This window comes from Hyaena hyaena, unplaced genomic scaffold (assembly GCF_003009895.1).
Source record: "Hyaena hyaena isolate Hyena2069 unplaced genomic scaffold, ASM300989v1 scaffold_252, whole genome shotgun sequence".
In the NCBI taxonomy this organism is placed as follows: Eukaryota; Metazoa; Chordata; class Mammalia; order Carnivora; family Hyaenidae; genus Hyaena; species Hyaena hyaena.
Genome location: NW_024080884.1, coordinates 952391 through 971764, shown reverse-complemented (window position 1 = coordinate 971764; position 19374 = coordinate 952391). Strand labels below are relative to the sequence as shown.

General features: G+C 43.1%; 2 protein-coding genes across 2 annotated transcripts; both read left to right on the top strand.

Annotated features, from left to right (window-relative positions):
• Positions 1 to 4026: 4026 nt before the first annotated feature.
• LOC120240315 (olfactory receptor 10Q1) lies at positions 4027 to 4986 on the top strand. The gene has a single exon (XM_039245033.1). The coding sequence runs from the start codon at positions 4027 to 4029 to the stop codon at positions 4984 to 4986; it is 960 nt and encodes a 319-aa protein (XP_039100964.1).
• Positions 4987 to 17799: 12813 nt separating this feature from the next.
• On the top strand, positions 17800 to 18813 carry LOC120240314 (olfactory receptor 1S1-like). Its single transcript, XM_039245032.1, has one exon. The coding sequence runs from the start codon at positions 17800 to 17802 to the stop codon at positions 18811 to 18813; it is 1014 nt and encodes a 337-aa protein (XP_039100963.1).
• Positions 18814 to 19374: the final 561 nt, after the last annotated feature.

The following is a 19374-nucleotide window of genomic DNA, read 5'->3' as shown; positions in this document are numbered from 1 at the left end:
CAACTTATGTTTAAATTCCCATTCTGACACGTGCTGGATGTGTGAGGACTTTGGGCAAGTTACTCAACCTCTCTGTGCCTCAATTTTCTCATCCATAGAGCAGGTAGAGGAGTCCCCTTTTAGAGGACCATTGTGAAATAAGTTAAGAAATGTAAACTGCATAAATTAATGTCTGACCCGTAGCTATGGAACAATCAGCTATTGTTAGTGGTTCTTTCCGTCCTAGTGTGCTGGGCCTCTGGTGCTCTACGGATACCATTTTGATTTATGGTACAACATAGGATCTGTTTTATAACATATGATTATTTGTGATATATTTTAACATCTTGTGATGCAACTTTTGTTCTGTTGTGGCACTCTTCTTTTTTTTTGAATTCTCTTGTCTTTCCACCTGTTTATTCTTCTAGAGATTTTGACAGGAATTGCATAGAAATCCCACATTACTTCAGAGCCAATTAACACTAAAATATTGGGTTTTCCATCTAGGCACATATGCTCAAAGATTAACAGTTTTCTTCAAATAGTTCCTACTTGTTGTTTCTTAGGTTTATTCACTGGTGTGTTATTTATTATTCTCCCATTCATTTTGGTGGTTGTTTGAGGGAAGGACACTTTCTTTTTAAAACTTTTTACATTTATTTATTTTTGAGAGAGAGAGAGTGAGAGAGAGAGAGAGAGAGCAGGGGAGGGGCAGAGAGAGAGAATCCCAAGCAGATTCTGCACTATCAGTACAGAGCCTGGCCAACTCACAAACCGTGAGATCACCACCTGAGCCAAAACCAAGAGTCTGATGCTTAAGTGACTGAGCCACCCAGGCGCCTCAGGAAAGGTACTTTCTAACTAACATTGATAAAAAACAGAAAGCCCTATATCCAAAGCATGAAGTATGTACTTACCTTAATCATCTTACTTTAACTTAAAATATTCTAAGGGGCATTTATTCATCAACCTTTGGATATAAGGCCGAGGGCTGTGAGTTTGTATCACCTGAAATCAAAGCCTTTTCTTCTCAGGAGTTATTAATTCCAGTTTTAGCTTTTGTAACAATGGAGTGAACATTTAGACCCATGGCAAATATGAATATTAACTTACTGAAACTTGTATCATTTTCCCTCCCAGTCTTTTATTGTGGTCTGGCTCATACCTTATCACACAAAAATTTTTAGCAACCTGTAATTATCAAGTATTTCTTAAGCATTCAATTGTTAATTTTCATAATTTACAGCCACATACCATCCTACCAGATGTTGTAATACTTCATAAAATTACATAATTACAAAATGAATACAGATAATACCAGTTGGTTTGGGGGACATCCGACCGACTTCCAGGCATACAAGTTAATGTGTGGGTGTAGGAATGTTCAGATATAGAAGAATCGTTACAGTTCTCTTGTGTTCAGTATATCACGGGCATCATTTAGTACATTGAATAGAGGGAATGAGGAGCATTGGTTAATCTGACACAACAGTTCCATGAAGATTAGTTGAGACCCTCTGCTACAGGTCATTTGGAAGTAGCCAATCTAATGACTATCTTTTTGGTCCTAATTTTTCAATTGGTTCTGTTGTGTTTTAAGTTAGTGAAATCCCTTGCATCCTTTTTCTTCCCCTTACATTGGCTAGATCACAAAATGTAATGCTAAACCAGAGTAATACTAGCCTTTCTATATCTATGCGTGTTCACTTAGTGGATTTGTTTATTATGTACATAGGAGACTCTGGCTTTAATAGAACACAAACTCCATTTAAACTTGTTTTCAGAAATTAAACATCTACTTTTCTTAGTTAAGCCATTTTATCTTATATTCCTGTTCACATTTTCCTTTGTTTCAGCCTTTTGTTCTCCACACTGTATTTACTCTTTTAACTAGATCCTTTCGAGTGGATATGCTGTGATTTATTCTACATATGATCATTATAGAAATATGTGTTTGAATAGGTATGTCTCTGATTAGTCACATCCAAATGAAATATCTCTCCTTCCTTATACAGATTGAAGATATTATTTCATTATTATTTTATTTCTCCCATCCTTCCCTATCAGTTTCCCAATGATATAATTTGTGGTTTTAAATGTGAGGAATTATTGGAGTGCCTGGGTGGCTCTGTTGATTAAGCATCCAACTTCGACTCAGGTAATGATCTCGCCGTTTGTGAATTAGAGCCCCATGTCTCAAATCTGAATAGGCTGCTTCAGATTCTGTCTCTCTCTCTCTCTGCCCCTCCCCTGCTCATGCTCTCTCTCTCTCTCTCTCTCTCTCAAAAATAAACATAAAAAACTTTTTAACTGTGAGGAATTATTTTAATTTTTGCATTTTATTCTATGTATGTTTTCAAGCATTATTCAGGGAATTTTTTCTTTGAATAATATTTGCATTAACCATTTAGTATTAAATACATATTTCACTATTTGATTTTTCAAATCCAGTTTTTCCATTACAACTTCCCCAGTCCTGGATTATGTATTCTGATTAATCACCCAGCAACACAGAGTCTTTTTTGAGGAATTATTTTAATTGTATTTAGAACGACATACTTCCTAAGCCCTTGCAAATCTAAGAGAGTCTGTCTGCTGCTTTTGAACATAAATCACTAAAGCCTGGGTACAGAATTCTTTCACACCAATTTGTTTTTCTTAAAACTGTAGACATTACTTTATTGTCTCTTGGGTTTTTATATTAAAAATAAAATTGTAGTAGCTGAAGGTGCCTAATTTATAGGTACTTTTCCCTTCCTAGATGCTTTTAAAGCTCTTTTCTTACTTGCCTGTGTGTTCTAATGTCTATTTCAATTCCACTCCTGCATTTTTAGTTTCCTTATTGTGTTTTCTTCTCTCCAGAAGCTCTACCTTCATTTTTCCTTACTGCCTGCAGCCCCCTCCTATGTGAATCTGTCCTAGCCCTAAAGTTTAGGTTCCTACCTGGAAATTTAGAAAACATATTTAAATGAGAGGAAATATATTAAAAATGTATCTCTGAAAGCACTGGAATAAATGGTGTTTGCCCAGTTTTATATGAGCCAAAATAATTGGATGAAAAGTGAACTCAAGAATAAATTATAGCTCAGCCATAAAATAATAGAAAGAATAACAATGCTACATGGGACAGCAGGAATACACTTTCCGGACACAATACAGTGCCGCCTCTCTCATCACGCATATGAAGTGAAACATAAACTAATCCACAGTGACCAAAGTTGAAAGAGGGGTTTACCTCTGTGAGGTAGAAAGTCAGGAGGCAGGAAAGACGGGTGCAGGCTCCCGGAATTGTTTGTTTTGTCCATTTGTTTTGTCCATCTTGATAGTGGTTATACTAGTGGTTATACTAGTGGTTATACTAGTGTAAAACAAAATCTGTACACTTAGGATTTGTGAATGTGTCTGGATGTTGCATTACACTAAGAATGTGTACCAAAGAGGCCCCTGGGTGGTTCCAACAGCTGAGCATCAGACTCTTGATTTTGGCTCAGGTCATGATCCCAGGCTGGTGATTTGGGGCCACCATCAGGTTCCATGTTGAGCATGCAACCTTCTTAAGTAATTCTCTTTCTCCCTCTGCTCATCTCTACCCTCACTCGTGCTGTCTCTCTAAAATAAAAAAAAAGGAGAATATTCACCAAAAAAGTGAACAACACATCCATTCGTCTAATTTAAAAATATCTACAACCACACAACGGTTTAAATTCAGACAAAGATTTAGCCCTTGTCAATTAGATGTAAAAAACAAAAACAAACAAACAAACAAACAAAAAAAAACCAGTGTAACAAAAAGGCATTTTGCCGAAGAACACCTATATGTCTTTGGCACCAGAAACTCTATAGATGAAAATCTATTGCATTTTTGAAGATTCCTTGGAAAAAATAAACCACACCCTCTAGTGTGAATTCACCCCAAGCACTGAAACTGGAAACTGGATACTAAATGGTAGATCAAAAATCAAAGTTAAAATGTCTGCTCTTCTTCCGGCAACAAAGCAACTCAGCAAAGGAAGATTCAGCACCTTCTGTTCTTCTTTTTCAGGAGCCATGTTGGCTAGGAGCGCAGTCCTCAACCAGTCCGGCCCCACTGAGTTCGTGTTCCGAGTGTTCACCACCGTCCCCGGATTCCAGGCCCTCCTCTTCCTCCTCTTCCTCCTCCTCTACTTGATGATCCTTGGTGGCAACATGGCCATCATCTGGGTGGTGTGCACACACAGCTCGCTGCGCACCCCAATGTACTTCTTCCTGTGCAACCTGTCTTTCCTGGAGATCTGCTACACCACAGTGGTGGTGCCTCTGATGCTTTCCAACATTTGGGGGCCCCGGAGGCCCATTCCACTGGCTGGCTGTGGGGCCCAAATGTTCTTTTTTTTTACTCTTGGTTGTTCTGACTGCTTTCTCTTGGCAGTCATGGCATATGATCGCTATGTGGCCATCTGCCACCCACTGCACTACACCCTCATCATGACCCAGAAGCTGTGCGTCCAGATGGTGGTGTGCGCCGTGGGCCTGGCCCTCCTCCTCTCCCTGCAGCTCACCTCCTTGATCTTCACTCTGCCTTTCTGTGGCCATCTGCGTGAAATCAACCACTTCCTTTGCGACGTGCCTCCTGTCCTGCGGCTGGCCTGCGCGGACATCCGTGTGCATCAGGCCGTGCTCTATGTGGTGAGCATCCTCGTGCTGACCGTCCCTTTCATTCTCATTTCTGTCTCCTATGTGTTCATCACCTCCGCCATCCTGCGCATCCGCTCTGCCGAGGGCCGCCGCCGGGCCTTCTCCACCTGCTCCTCGCACCTCACCGTGGTCTTGCTGCAGTATGGCTGTTGCAGCCTGGTCTACCTGCGTCCCCGGTCCAGCACCTCGGAGGACGAGGACCGCCAAATCGCCTTGGTCTACACCTTCGTCACCCCCTTACTCAACCCGCTGATTTACACCCTCAGGAACAAGGATGTCAAAGGTGCCCTGAGGAATGCCATGGCCAGTAAAGCAGCCTCGGACACCCGTTGAGGTTTAAGGGGCCTGGGGTGGGTGTCTGTCAGTTGCCATGACAATGAACCCTAAACGAGGAATATGAAATTCTCATACTTGTCTCCCCCACACTTTGCAGTTGACATTTCTTTTTGCCTTATTTGCTCCGTGTCCACAGTCTGTACTCATTTTCTTGAAGGACCTGCATAAGATTTGAAAATGTGGACCAAAGTCTCAGTGCAGGAGCTCCAGTCTGCTGGCCCTACTTTAAAGGTTCAGAGCTCAGTCAGGACAATTGCTCCATCAGGACCCCCCTCAAGCATGCTGGGAATAAGGGATCACACCTTTGGACGTCCGGCCGCCTGCGAAGGCGATGATACTCAGGTATCCTGCGAAATGTGCCTTCAGTTAGATGTGTTCACACAGACATAGATCTTACTAAGTGAAATACGTTGTATTGTTGTTTTAGATACAAATGAATGGCAAACAAGCTTGTCTAAGGCATCAATTTCCTTCATTCCATACGTCCCAGTGGGTTGCCTACATTGCCCTTCATTATTGCCAGGAAGCGGGCAGGAATTAGCATCCATTGACTGAGAACGATGCCTGTACCAGCCCTCCAAGCCTTGTTGGCCTTTCTGCAGCTTTACTCTCCTTCCTCACCCCTTCCCGTGCCTTCTTAACGGCTGCTATTCGCAGACTCGCTCAGCAGGTGGCGCCACTCCCACGGCGGCACGTCCGGAAGCCTGATGGTGGTTCCATTCTCCTGCACCTGTTCCCTGACCACAGGCAAACCCTGGAGAATCGGCTTCCTCGGTGCTTTGCACAGCTGGCTTCCCGCTTCCCAGCCTTCCTGAGCAACAGTGAGGTAAAGAGGGATCCAAGGAGAGTTCTTAGCGGAAATTACCGGTTCCAGAACAGCTGGGGAAGGACACAACCTGTCAGGTAAGAGACTGGAGGTACCCATTTAGCTGATTTCATCCAGCTAGTGACCCCAGGAGGAGAGTGTCAGCCAGAGGATACTCAAACTCATCAAAGGACTTGGTATAACATTTCTAAACGCCAAAGGGCTAAGTTTACCAAAGGCCTGATAATGCTTCTTTTTACTGATTCAATAATTCTTGTTCTAAAATCATAATGTCAAATAAATGTTCCTTACATTAATAAAATGAAAAGGCATTAAAAATCTCACTTCCAGTGTTGGATACATGAATACAACACACTTAAAAATGCATTTAAGTCAATATTTAATAACAAGGGGCAATGTTTATCATCAGAACAGTAAGCGATAAGAGCTAGATACAAACCTTGTACATAGAATGGGAGACCAGTTTTGCAAAAACACATGTGCAGAATAATGAATAGATGTACACCAAAAAGTTAATGGTTCTCATCTGGGATTTGTAGAATTATGACTAATTGTTTCTTCTTTATTAATTCATGCACTTTCCCAAGTTTTGTAAAATGAGACTGTGTTACTCTTGTAAGCAGAAAAATGAACATTTCTGTAAACTCCTCTCACAGCCCCATCCACCCTTCTTATTTTTTCCTAAACTAGCATATTTTTTGTCTCAATTGCTTCTTCTCTTCAAAAAGACTACCTCCGATGCTTTTGTTTACACTGACTTCACATGGGGGTAAGGAAAAGGGCTACAAAGTGTTAATTATTCTGGGAACAGTCCCGGATTTCACAATGTATGAGAAATGCCTTTGCTTCCAGCCCAGTGCTGGAGGGAAGGAACAGAACTCTCTGGCTGGCAAGTCGCTTATCAATCTATGCAGGCCAAGCCACATCAGGACAGAATGAATCAATTACGTGTACACACTGTGCAAGACATTGTCGGGAATGCAAACACCAGGAAAGTTTCCAAATACATTTCCATGCTTCCTTTCATTTTCATTTAAGGTCACAAATCATATAGAAAATTATGTTGGAACCCAAAAAGAGGTGAACTCTTACTCTCTCCGGAAGAAGTCTCCAGAGCAATGATCAATCCTTTCAGCCGAATGACTGGGCTCCTGTAGTTACCTTCCTGTGCATATCTCAGCTGAATAAAAGCTCCTCCTTTCTCTTTCTTTTTTAAAAATTAAACAGGACATGACATGCAACACAAAATAGGAATCACGTCCGTTCACTGAAATGACACTGCCTGTGAGTAACTTTGCCAGAAACATCATTGTGTCCTCTTAAACTCTTTATCACCGGGATGTTGGTCACACTGGATTTCTCCAACTCCTTTCTTCTGGTTCAACTGGTGCATGAAAGGAAGGGTTAGCCACAGTGCTGGGAATATTGTTTCCAGGTGTGGATCCCTTCCCAGCATTTCTCAAAAACAATTATTTATTTTTAAACTCAGGTTCTGAGAAAAGGTAATTTGAGAAATTAGGGAAATTGGAAAAGGCATCTTAACTCTCCTGCAAGAATTAAAGCACAATAAGCAACACAGAGAGGCAACTGGTTTAGAGAATCTACCCCTGTCGAGGGGGAAAGAAAGAGCAGGAAACATGACACATGGGTCAAAGGTTAAGTTTACATTTTTGGGACCAGGACAAGACCAGGGCAAGAAGCACTGGCTGAGAAACTGTCACGACAGATCAGTCAATCTTCGCGGGTAGCTATTTCCATGTGTGAGTTCATGGCCCTGTCTGCGGCTAACTGTGAGTCATTCTTGCAAATAAAATAAATATTCATAAGTTTATAGACCTAGGAAACTTTCTACCAATCCTGTGAGCGATGTTCTAGTACATAACACAGTTTGGAAGCAAATACATCCTTAGATTGGCAGTTTTGACATGGGATTCTGCACAGAACTGTTGATACTAGTGGGAGATTGGAACGTATCTTTACTCAGATACCACCCAGTAAGGCTCATGGGCTTTTTCCAGCATTTGAGTATTCACCGCTGTCTACAGTACCTGGTATGTACTAGTACACCTACTATTTATAATTATCAAACAAATTTTAGATGCCTACAATAAGTAAAGAAGATAAAGAATGGTGAGAACATTTTTTAAACGGCTTAATTTTGCGCGTTCTTAAAAATTCCCAGGAATTCCCATTTCTCCTTCCCACACACGTGTTAAAGACCAAGGAAATCATATAAGGAGTGTTTGTGCCTGTCTCTTTGTCCAGTCACAACTAACAAGTATAGATGGAGAGATGGCAAGATTAAAAAAAGAAGGAGTAAGAGAGATTGTGTAACAACATATCCTGGGCAGACGGTTCACTTTATGGATGTTAGACGGGTCAGAAACAACCTGCAATAGCACATCATCAAACGTCACAACGGGTATCTTCATAATAACGACCACATTCCCTTTCTTCCCGCCCTCCCGCTTTCTCTCCGTCTCCCAGTAGCTGCTTTGAAAGCACATTATAAAACTATGGATTCTAAGGAAAAATAACCAGAAGCTGGAAATAGGATGGCGATTACTGCTTGAACCTCTCTTTGCCCGCCAGCTCTGACTTAAGACTTGCCCTAGTTACTCTTTTTTGGTTTCTATCCAGCTCTAATGAGAAGGAAAAGGTATGGTGTGCCTCATACATGGGCAAAAGAGGCTACTCAACAGAGACGGGCCATAGTGTTGTGTAACCATCCAGAGACCACATCCTTGGCGATCTTTATAAAATTGTTTTAGAAAGGCACCTTGATGCCGTAATACAACAACTCCTTCAATGAATATTAATCATGGGTGTTCATTTACTCACTTTTAAGCAAATATTTAGAGAGAATCTACTATTTGCCAAAGTCTCTGACTCCATGGGTCTAATGTTCATGAGGGGGAAAGAGATAATACATACAATATGCCCGTGCTATGAAAATAAGGAGGAGAGTGGGGGGGGGGGGCAAGGATTTGGGATATAGGGGAGTGTTGAGGGATGGTGACTCGGAGATGAAGAAGGGACTGTATTATGTACCAGGCATTGTGCTATACGCTTGAATTCTTAGACAAAACCTAAGATACCTGCTTTCAAGGAGGCTACAGACTATTAGGAACATAAACACACCATTATTAGTCAATCTTTTTTTTTTCTAGAGTAGAGGAGAATAATATATGCAAGAGGATCATGGTGTAAGATGTGCCTGTGTCTTCCTCAACACAAGTTTTGGTATTTCTTAGGTGTATTCTCAAAGGGTTTAGATTTTTTTTCCATGGGCAAGTTGCTCTTAGAAACTCTGACTCCAAAATGCCTAAGATGCCCTCCCACCCATACATATGAGTCCAGGAGCCTCCAGCAAATCCTGTGGCTATGCATAAGTGCCCACTGGCTTGTTCTATCCTGGGTCTTCTTATTTCTAAGGTACTGCTGTATATCCGATCTCGTCTTTCCTGATGAGTGTGGACTAACTTCCTGTTAGACCATCTTGGAGGATGATCGCTTCGCCTTCGATGTTACCATATATAGAAGTGTCCTTGGCTCCACTCTGCCTCCCAGTGTCTGCTTCCAGCATCCCAGCAAAGCTTTAACATCTCAACCTCTGCTTATCTGGGAGAAAAGACAGGCAAGAAAAGATTTTTCCATGAACTTTGATGCAATAATATATTCAAATTCCCCTTGAAGCAAAAAAGGAAAATGCGGTGAGCTTATTGGGTTTTTGCTACATTTTAATTGAAGTGTAAGTAGCTTACAATAAAATGCATAGATTTCTAATGGCTCAGTTTCATGTATTTGGTCAATTGTATTCAATAGTAAAGTATTGTCACCACCCCAGAAATGTCTCTTGTGCCACCGTTCCAATCAATTCCCCTCCTTGCCCAGTCAACCAGTGTTCTGACTTCTATCACTGTCGATCAGCTGTTCCCATTCAGGAATTTCATATGAATGGAACCCACACAGTTTGTATTCTTTTGTGTCTGGCTTCTCTCCCTCAATATAATGTCTTTGAGATTCAAACAGGTGGTTATGAATTTCAGCAATTTGTTCTTTTTTATATCTGAGTAGTATCCCATTGTATGAATAAACCACAATTTGTTCATCCAATTTCTTTATCCATTGTGAGCTTGATTCTAATGTCTCCTCTGCATTTTTGTTTCTGGGTGTCTTACTTTTGACATGTGAACTGAGCACTTGTCATTGGATGGTTTCTCTGGCTCCCATCCTGCAGTTCTCTGCACTCTCATGCCCCACTGGCCAGAGCCTAACATGCCCATGTCTCGACCAGGCCTTTCTGGAGATATTTTGTTATCTGAGCCCTTGGTAATTTTATTAGTGTGTATCTCAAACTAGAGAGAAAATGATGGGATTGCGGAGCTCTTATACTCCCTAGGCTGCTCACCATTGGGAGGAAACAAAGGAGAAGAATCTAGTATCTATTGATCTTCTAAGTATGTTCCAGAAATCATCAACACCAGTGTATTGGTGTGCAAATAGGGGCTCTTACAGGTTAAGTGACATGCCCAATGTCACACACTCATTGAGTGACACAACTGGAATTCAAAGCCAGGTCTGCCTCACTTCAAAGTCCCTGCTATTTCCACTACATCAGCCTAAAGAGCATAACCGGAAAGCACCGGACCACTTCATGTGTTTCTCTTTTTGGTTCTGCCAAAACTAATCAACTGATGTCAACAAGGCACACATCTTTCTAGAGATCACTTTACTCATTTGTACAATGAGTGATGTTTTAGCTGACCTTTGTGGTGCCCTCCAGCTCTAGACTCCATGACTCTGTTCATGGAATGACTCCACACCATGTAATTTGTGAGCGACTAGAAATGATTGGTGAGGAATCGGTAAATGCAAAGCCAGCACCTTTCCCTGACATTAAAAGCACTCCAAGATCAGCCCTTTAAGTTACAACTTTTCGGCTTTGTTGCTTACTTCCTTTTTAGGAACCTCAATCTTAACAATACTGGTCTCTTTACTGAACCCAGAATATGCTGTGCATGGTCCCACCATGTGCCCTTTGCTCAGACCATACCCCTGCTTCACAATCCCTCTCTGTATTTCCCACCCACATACACCCTACCCATGTTAGAAGAATGGCTCTAGTTCACGTGCTCCATGAGATATTTACTTATTAGCGCAGTCCACAGATAGCTCTCCCTCCCCTGGATTCCTGCAGCATTTGCTCTATCATGTTTGATATCTGATGGCAACCACTGTACTTGTCTCCACCTGCCATTGGTAACTTCAAGTTCTTGCTTCTTTGTTCACATCTTAGCTCAGCAAGTTAACTGTGATCATCTAGAAGGTAGAACCTGAGTATTAACCCTCATAACTTCTCCATAATACCTAGGCCAGAACAGAATATGGAGTAAAGTCTAAGTAATGTTTTATTAATAAACTTTGAACAGATAAAACATAGTCAGAAGCTTAGGAGATTTTGCTAAATCCTTCTCTTTCAATAAGGCTAACCCTCAGGTTCTACCTCCACAGTTTTGCAGCATGGTAGGGAAAAGGGGTTTCCAGTTCCTGAAACCTTGAGCCAGGATAACTTTGAACTCTGGAGGGAAGACTATAATGAGCAATCACAACAACCAGAACCCGAAAGGTTAGGACAACTATGTATTCTTACCCCTCAGGAAAACAGAAAACAACCCAGATCAGTCAAAGTGGGAGCCAAGAGTGAGGAGTCTAATGAGAGATGAAGAAGGAAGATGATGAGGAACTCAGTCAGAGCCTCAGGGCCAGCTAGAGACAAAGGGACTATGACTTGTTTTACTAACACTCTTGGGGTAGGTTTCCAAGAAACCAAAACTGGCCACCCCCTTGAAGGGATCTCCACGGGGACAACATTAGTGGGCAAAAATTAGTACTTAGAGATGAAAAAAAAAATCTTAGATGTTCTAAAGGTTTGTTCTCCAAAACTTTATCTGACAAAACCTTATTCCATAGTATTCAATGTCATGGGAGCTGGAGAGGATTGAAGATAAAAGATATAAAGTGTCCTTAAGAAGAGAGTATACCCGGTCAATAATGAATACAAGGTTGAAAAACACTGCTCTGGGCTAATGGGGCTTATCCTTCCCTTCTCAGAGTGTTTTCATTCTCTTGGAAAAATGGAAGCCCCACAGTGTGGTGTGAAATGTTGAGATAAGAGAGGGGTGAGTACACCTGAGTAGCATGGAGGTGGATTATATTGGACATTAACCCTTCAAAGTACACTGCTCAACTCTCAAACTCTTGCTCTTTTTCCCAGGTCTTTCACACATGAACCTGATTGCCAAACCTGCCCGCACAAAGTCCCTCTTCTCTTCCAGTCTCAGAATAATAGCCATGTTTCTGAATATGATTCCTGACTTCCTGTGTGGCCACCATTAAAAAAGCAACTACAGGCCAAGATGGAGTCACTTGCCCCCAAGACAGTAAACCAAGATTTAACTGCAGTTTCAACCTCTGCAGGAGTGGAGTTTTAAACCAATCAATCTGGAGTTTTCTGGTCTGCACCAGTGAGGTAATCTGTCAGATGGGCTCTCTCTCTCTCATAGGAAGATAAAGGTCATCTGCATGATGAGACCCCCAGCTCTTCCTCCTAAGGGAAGATGAACTTGCCTGAAACAATATTATTCACTTATTGATAACATCCTTGTCCCACCCTCCTTCTTATAAAAAACTTCTATTTTGTAAAGCAACTTAGAACCCCATTCTGTCTGCTAGTGGGATGGTGCCTGATTCATGAATCACTTAATGAAGCCCATCCGATCTTCATATTTACTTGGTTGAATTTTTTTAAGTTTATTTATTTATTTTTAGAGAGAAAGAGAGCACAAGTTGGAGAGGGACAGAGAGAGAGGGAGAGAGAGAATGCCAAGCTGACTCAGAGCTGTCAGTGGAGAGCCTGAAGCGGGGCTCAAACTCATGAACAGCAAGATCATGACCTGAGCTGAAGTCAAGAGTCAGTCGCTTAACCAACTGAGCCAGACACATACCCCAAATTTTGCTTTTTAACACCACAAAGGAGCCAGGTGGTGTAACTAGAAGTTGAGAAGAGCCCAGTCCCCATGTTGATGGGAAACAAGAGATGAGAACGAAGTACAAGAGCATCCCTTCCTTTTCTCCTGTCTGAATTCCTGGCTGTGGCACCTCCTTGTAGGGGAGTCCCACATACTGAGTGAACATGTCTGATGAGTGATCTCGGCCCCTCCATGCATGTGTGCAATCCCCCTCCAGTAAAGCATTTCACCATTTTGTTTGCATCAAGCTTTGCCTCCTTCCCTGTTGTCCTCATCTCGCTGGGGAGGTATCTTCCTAACAAAATGTCAGTATCAAAATTCTTGCTTCGGAGTCTGCTTTCTAGAAGACCTGTGTTGAGATAGTAGCTGTCTTAGTCATTTCAGGCTGCTGTAACACAATGCCATAAACTGGGAGGCTTATAGACAACAGAGCTTTATTTCTCATACTTCTGGAGGCTGGAAGTATGAGCTGAAGGTGTGGGCAGTTGCGCTGTCTGGTGAAAGCCCACTTCCTGGTTCATAGATGGCCGTCTTCTCCCTGTGTCCTCTCATGGTGGAAGGGGATGGGGTCTCTCCGGGATCTCTGTTCTAAGGGCACTAACCTCATTCATGAGAGCTCCACCCTCATGACCTGATTACCTCCCGAAGACCCCCACCTGCTAATACAATCACCTGAGAATTGGGTTTAAACACATGAACCTGAGGAGGACACAAACATTCAGACCATAACAGTAGTAGAGGAGCTCATAAAAACATCTCATGGACAAGGTGCAGAAACAAGGATCATGGTTCCACCCACTATCTATCTATAACTAGATAGATAGATAGATAGATAGATAGATAGATAGATATGATAGATACGATAGAACAGCTTGCCTTTTCTTTCTTCTTCATTATGTAGTTATTTTGAATATGAGTCCTGAGTAACTATACAGTTAGTCTATAGTTAAATTGTTTCCTGATAAGGAGGGTGTGAGTGGTCCTGGTTTGGGTCAGAAGTACCCGCACGGCATAACGAGGCACATGTAAGCATTAGAAGGGATGTACTTACTGATTTAGGTTATGTCTCTGGCTATAGAGCATCTCTTGATCCTGCCCATTTCAGGATCTCTTTTTCCTGCCTTCCCAGCAAATCTATGAACCACCCTCAAATCATTTCAGTATGTTTCTTTTGCATATGAAAAACCCAGAACTTATTTCATTCTTTGGCAGCTCTTAGCTGAGTGTCGGCATTCTTAGCCCTGAGTGCCGAATCACTGGATCCCAAGATTCCCTTTCAACGTTGAAATCCATTCAACGTGGTGCAAAGGCCATAGCCTCTTCCCTTCTGCAAGAGACAGAATGTCTTTGGAGTCCTAACCCCCCAAATGCAGGAGTTTCACTCAATTCTTCAGGTATTTCCTACATGTTCCCCCTCTACGAGGCACTAGAGAGGAAACAGAAGGAATTCAAAGTATGTACCGTCTCACTAAAAACCTAAGACACACGGCAAACAATTTTCTCGCAATGAAGACCAGCAACCAACAGGTGGGAGAGGGTATCTAAAGGGAAACAAGGAAACAAAAAAGCAGAGCTGCCCGGCTATCCCCCATTTGCCTCACTGAAGCTGGGAGGTGAGAACAACCATCTGTTTTGAGGAAAGCACCCCAGGGACACCATCCCAAGTGACACTGAAAGTGCAAAATGTCCCATGAGAATCCAGCACCATGATTTGTACTTGCGAAAGGAGGCTGGTTCTGGAAAAATCCATAAGAGCTGCTCTCAGGTTCCCTGCTGCTACCCTGTCAACCATCAGTTAAGCTCCTGGGTTCCGATTATTCCAGTAACTTCCTGAGCTCTTATCATCCTTCAGAGGTGAGCCTTTTTTAGACTTTAGTGCTGCTCTTAACCAGCAAGGCAGTTGCCTCAGGGACTCCATTTGTGCGGGGCTGCTGGCAGGTGGGAGAGACAGGACAGGAAGGTGAAATTAGAGATTGTCACTCAAAACTACACGTTGCCATTCTGGTCAAGCCCAAACTATCGCAGGGCTTAGTGATCACATGACCCTATCAAGCAGGTCTGTGTCTTGCCCTGAGGTTTAAATATCGATTCCTGCAGTTCCTTATCTCATCGTAGCTTTGGGTGGGAATCTCCCTTCGGTAGGTAAGCCTCCCCTCTCTGATTTTTTTATATTTATTATTATATATATTTTTCTTTATTATATATATTTACATGTAAATATATATTTCTTTATATATATATTTAAGTTTATTTACTTAATTTGAGAAAAAGGTAGTAGGGGAGGGGCTGAGAGAGAGGGGAAGAGGCAGAATCTCAAGCAGGCTCCACACAGTCAGTACAGAGCCTGATGCAGGGCCATGAGGTCATGACCTGAACCGAAATCAGGAGTCAGATACTTGATGGACTAAGTCACCCCGTCGTCTCTTCCTTTCTCTGATTTGTAAGCCAAGCTTCTCACAAGCAAGGAGACCTCAGATCTACTGCTCAGTCTCCACTGCCCTTCAGCTGGCCAGAATCCCAGAGGGGGAAGATTCCTGGGGTTTGGCCTCTTCATGGCAAGAAAAGATATCTGGGGACATGGCTATCTCTAATCTTTGAGAGATGAGTGAAGAGAGAGAAAGAATAAGAGGAGGCCATATAAGGAGAGCAGAAAGACTGGGAAGAACCAAACACCTCAGCTCACGGCCCAGTATTCTTCCCAATCAGCTGTGATGAAAACTGGACTTGGTTCGATCTACCTTCCCTGACTCCGGGCCATACCTTGGGTGGTCCCTCTAGCTCTTCAGTCACTTTTAGTTTTAAAAGTAACTTCTAGGGGTGCCTGGGTGGCTCAGTCTGTTAAGAGGCTGACTTTGGCTCAGTTCATGATCTCACGGTTCCTGGGTTCGAGCCCCACGTTGGACTCTGCTGACAGCTCAGAGCTTGGAGCCTGTTTCAGATTCTGTGTCTCCCTCTCTCTGCACCTCTCCCACTCTCTTTCTCTCTCTCTCAAAAATAAATAAACATTAAAAATTTTTTTAAATAATAAATAAAATGAACTTCTACTTTGGTACTAAAGACCACTTCTAGGCTTGCAAAAGCCTAGCCCAATTAAAAACTTCAATTTCACACCTGTCAAAGCACATGTCCTTCAGGGCGCCCGGGTGGCTCAGTCGGTTAAGCATCCAACTTGGGCTCGGGTCATGATCTCACGGTTCGTGGGTTTGAGCCCTGCATCGGGCTGTGTGCTGACAGCTAGCTCAGAGTCTGTTTCAGATTTTGTATCTCCGTCTCTCTCTGACCCTCCCCTACTCATGCTCTCTCTCTCTCTCTCTCTCTCTCTCTCTCTCACACCCTCGCTCTCGCTCTCACTCTCTCTCTTTCAGAAATAAATAAAACATTAAAAAAATTTTTTTTTAAAAAAGCACATGTTCTTCCCCATCTGCTGAGGCAGCTGGGGGACGTACAGTGGGAAGGAAGAAGAAAGGGGATGGGGGGTAAAAGGACAAAAGTCCTCAAGTCTGCGCACTGGAGTATGTGCAGTTGGTGAGTTTGGGGGGCAGATGTGCTCTGTCATGAGGCTAGCTGAAGTTCTTCGCAAGCCTCCTTTCTGGGACCCCTTGCATCAAGGGTGATGAACTTTCTCCCTGATATTTTTATGGCCCCTCTTTCATAAGAGAACCACCCCATGACCTCACTGCTACTGCCTCCTCTGCCCCAGCTGGCTGCCTTTTGGGTGGAATCCCAACAAAGCATCCTGAGTCCAGCAAGATCAACAGCACATACATGGCCTATAGGAAACTCACCTACTCATGTTATGAGGGTGGGGGTGCAGAATTGCCCCCCACCATGCTTCCCTTCCTTCTCCAGCTATAGGAGGCTAATCCAGTAAGCCTTCCATCTTTAGAAGTGTCATACAAACACAAGTCTTCAGGTTCTTTTTTTTTTTTTACATTTATTTATTTTTGAGACACAGAGTGAGACAGAGTGTGAGCAGGGAAGGGGCAGAGCGAGGAGACACGGAATCTGAAGCAGGCTCCAGGCTCTGAGCAAGAGTTCAACACAGAGCTTGATTGGCACTTGAACCCACGAACCATGAGATCATGACCTAGGCCAAATTCGGATGTTCAACGTACTGAGCCACCCAAGCACCCCACAAGTCATTAGATTCTTATAAGTCCCCTAAACTTTCTCTGTTCACCTAACATCTAGCCACAAATGAAATGAACTTCTGGTCTCCCTTCCTGTACACGTTCTCCAAGAGCAGCTCTTCCGCATCCTCCCCCTAACGTGAGTGGGCAGGAGCACCCACCCTGCAGTATATTTCAGGAAGCTCTCCTAATCACCTCTTGGTTCTCCTTCCCAAACTCTTCCCTCAGCGACTCTCCCCAGTCCTGCCTTCTTTGATTTCAAGATGAAGGTGAATGCTAGGAAAGGTGTTAGGGCCATTTTTAAGTAATTCCTTCCAGGGTATCTAGCATCTTCAGAATATGGAGTACACTTTGCCTATTGTCCTTAGTTTAAGGCATTTAACTACATTTGGAACTGACTATAACCATCACTGTCAGAGTCATGTTCAAGTTTAAAAGGTGTTCATTGAGAAGTGTCTATCGTGGTGGTTGTGTCTTTCCTTTCGAAGGCATTTCCTGAGTCTCTGCACTGCTGACATGGTTGTTTATTAAGTAATCTTTCTCCACTTCCCTCCAAGGGCTGCAGCCATACTGGCTTTTCTTTTTTTTTTTTTTTTTTCTTTTTTATTTCTAGGAGAGAGAGAGAGAGAGCGTGAGCAGGGGAGGGTCAGAGAGAGAGGGAGTCACAGACTGAAACAGGCTCCAGGCTCTGAGCCGGCAGTCAGCACAGAGCCCAACGCGGGGCTCGAACCCACAAACCGCAAGATCATGACCTAAGTGAAAGTCGGACGCTTAACAGACTAAGCCACCCAGGCGCCCCCCATACTGGCTTTTCTTCGGGGGTATGAAGACTTTGTGTTCCTTTCTCCAGATCAGCAGAGATATGCATCAAGGAAATCGAACCGCCATCTCTGGGTTCCTCCTTCTGGGACTCTCCAACCAGGCCGAGCAGCAGAAGGTCCTCTTTGTGCTTTTTCTGGGTATGTACCTGGTCACTGTGGTTGGGAATGGACTCATCATCCTCGCCATTGGCTTGGATTCTTACCTTCACACCCCCATGTATTTCTTCCTTGCCAATCTGTCCTTTGCTGATATTTCATCCACATCCACCTCAGTCCCCAAGATGCTGGTGAATATTCAGACCAAGACTCAATCCATCTCCTACGAGAGCTGCATCACACAAATGTACTTTTCTATCGTGTTTGTCGTTATCGACAATTTCCTCTTGGGCGTCATGGCCTGTGACCGTTTTGTGGCTATCTGCCACCCTTTGAACTACGTGACCGTCATGCAACCCAGGCTGTGCGTTTCACTCACAGTCATTCCGTGGCTCCTCAGTAACGCCGTTGCCCTAACACACACCCTTCTGCTCCTTCCATTGCTCTTCTGTGACAGCAACACTCTCCCACACTTCTTCTGTGACTTGGCTCCTCTGCTCAAACTGTCCTGCTCAGACACAAGGGCCAATGAACTTGTATTATTTATCATGGGCTTATCAGTTGTCACCTTCCCCTTTGCCCTCATCCTCTTCTCCTACATCCGCATTGTCAGGGCTGTCCTGAGAATCTCATCCACAGACGGAAAGTGGAAAGCCTTTTCCACCTGTGGCTCTCACCTGACAGTTGTATTGCTCTTCTATGGGACCGTTGTAGTGGTCTACTTCTTCCCCTCATCTACTCACCCCGAGGACGGAGATAAGATTGGTGCAGTGCTATTCACTGTGGTGATACCCATGATGAACCCCTTCATCTATAGCCTGCGGAACAAAGACATGAAAGGTGCCCTAAGAAAGCTCATCAGTAGGAAAATGTTCCTCCCTTTGATGCCCTGGACATCTGAATTCACTTTATCCCCATAACCAGATGGATGATTCTGCCTAGTGTTTGTGGCATAGATGTGATGGTTCACCTTAAATCTGCCTCCTATTCTAACCTCTGAGGGGTTGGGGCTCTCCCACATAGCTCTGGTCTTGGAAACAAGGCCCTAATCCCTTTGGTAAGTCACATGGAAAGCACATATTTTGATTCTCATCTATGTTACTTCAAACTTCGGCTCAAATCGTTTATAACTTAGACAATAACAAGTGCATGTAGTACCTTTTACAGCTTTGGGGACAGTCGTGTTTTACTTACTTATTTATCTATTTATTTATTTATTTGAAGACAGTTATTACTAATTCCTTTATTCAATCTAGATTTCTCTAGGTCATCTTCTCTCAAAGTCTGTTTTGCCAAAACCACTATTCAGTGAGATGCTCGTAGAAGGGTCCCACATCCAAGTGACGTGAGGCAACTCTGAGCTACATGAAAAAAAGGTTTTCACTAGACAACTTCTTAGAGCCTTTGGCATAGTATAAATCTCCAGGAAGGCAGTACAGTACGCAGCAATTCTCACAACTGAACTTATTCAATCATATAGA

Bases quoted from the DNA above. Each gene is read 5' to 3' on its own strand.
- LOC120240314 (XM_039245032.1), top strand. From the start codon at position 17,800: ATGAAGACTTTGTGTTCCTTTCTCCAGATCAGCAGAGATATGCATCAA.
- LOC120240315 (XM_039245033.1), top strand. From the start codon at position 4,027: ATGTTGGCTAGGAGCGCAGTCCTCAACCAGTCCGGCCCCACTGAGTTC.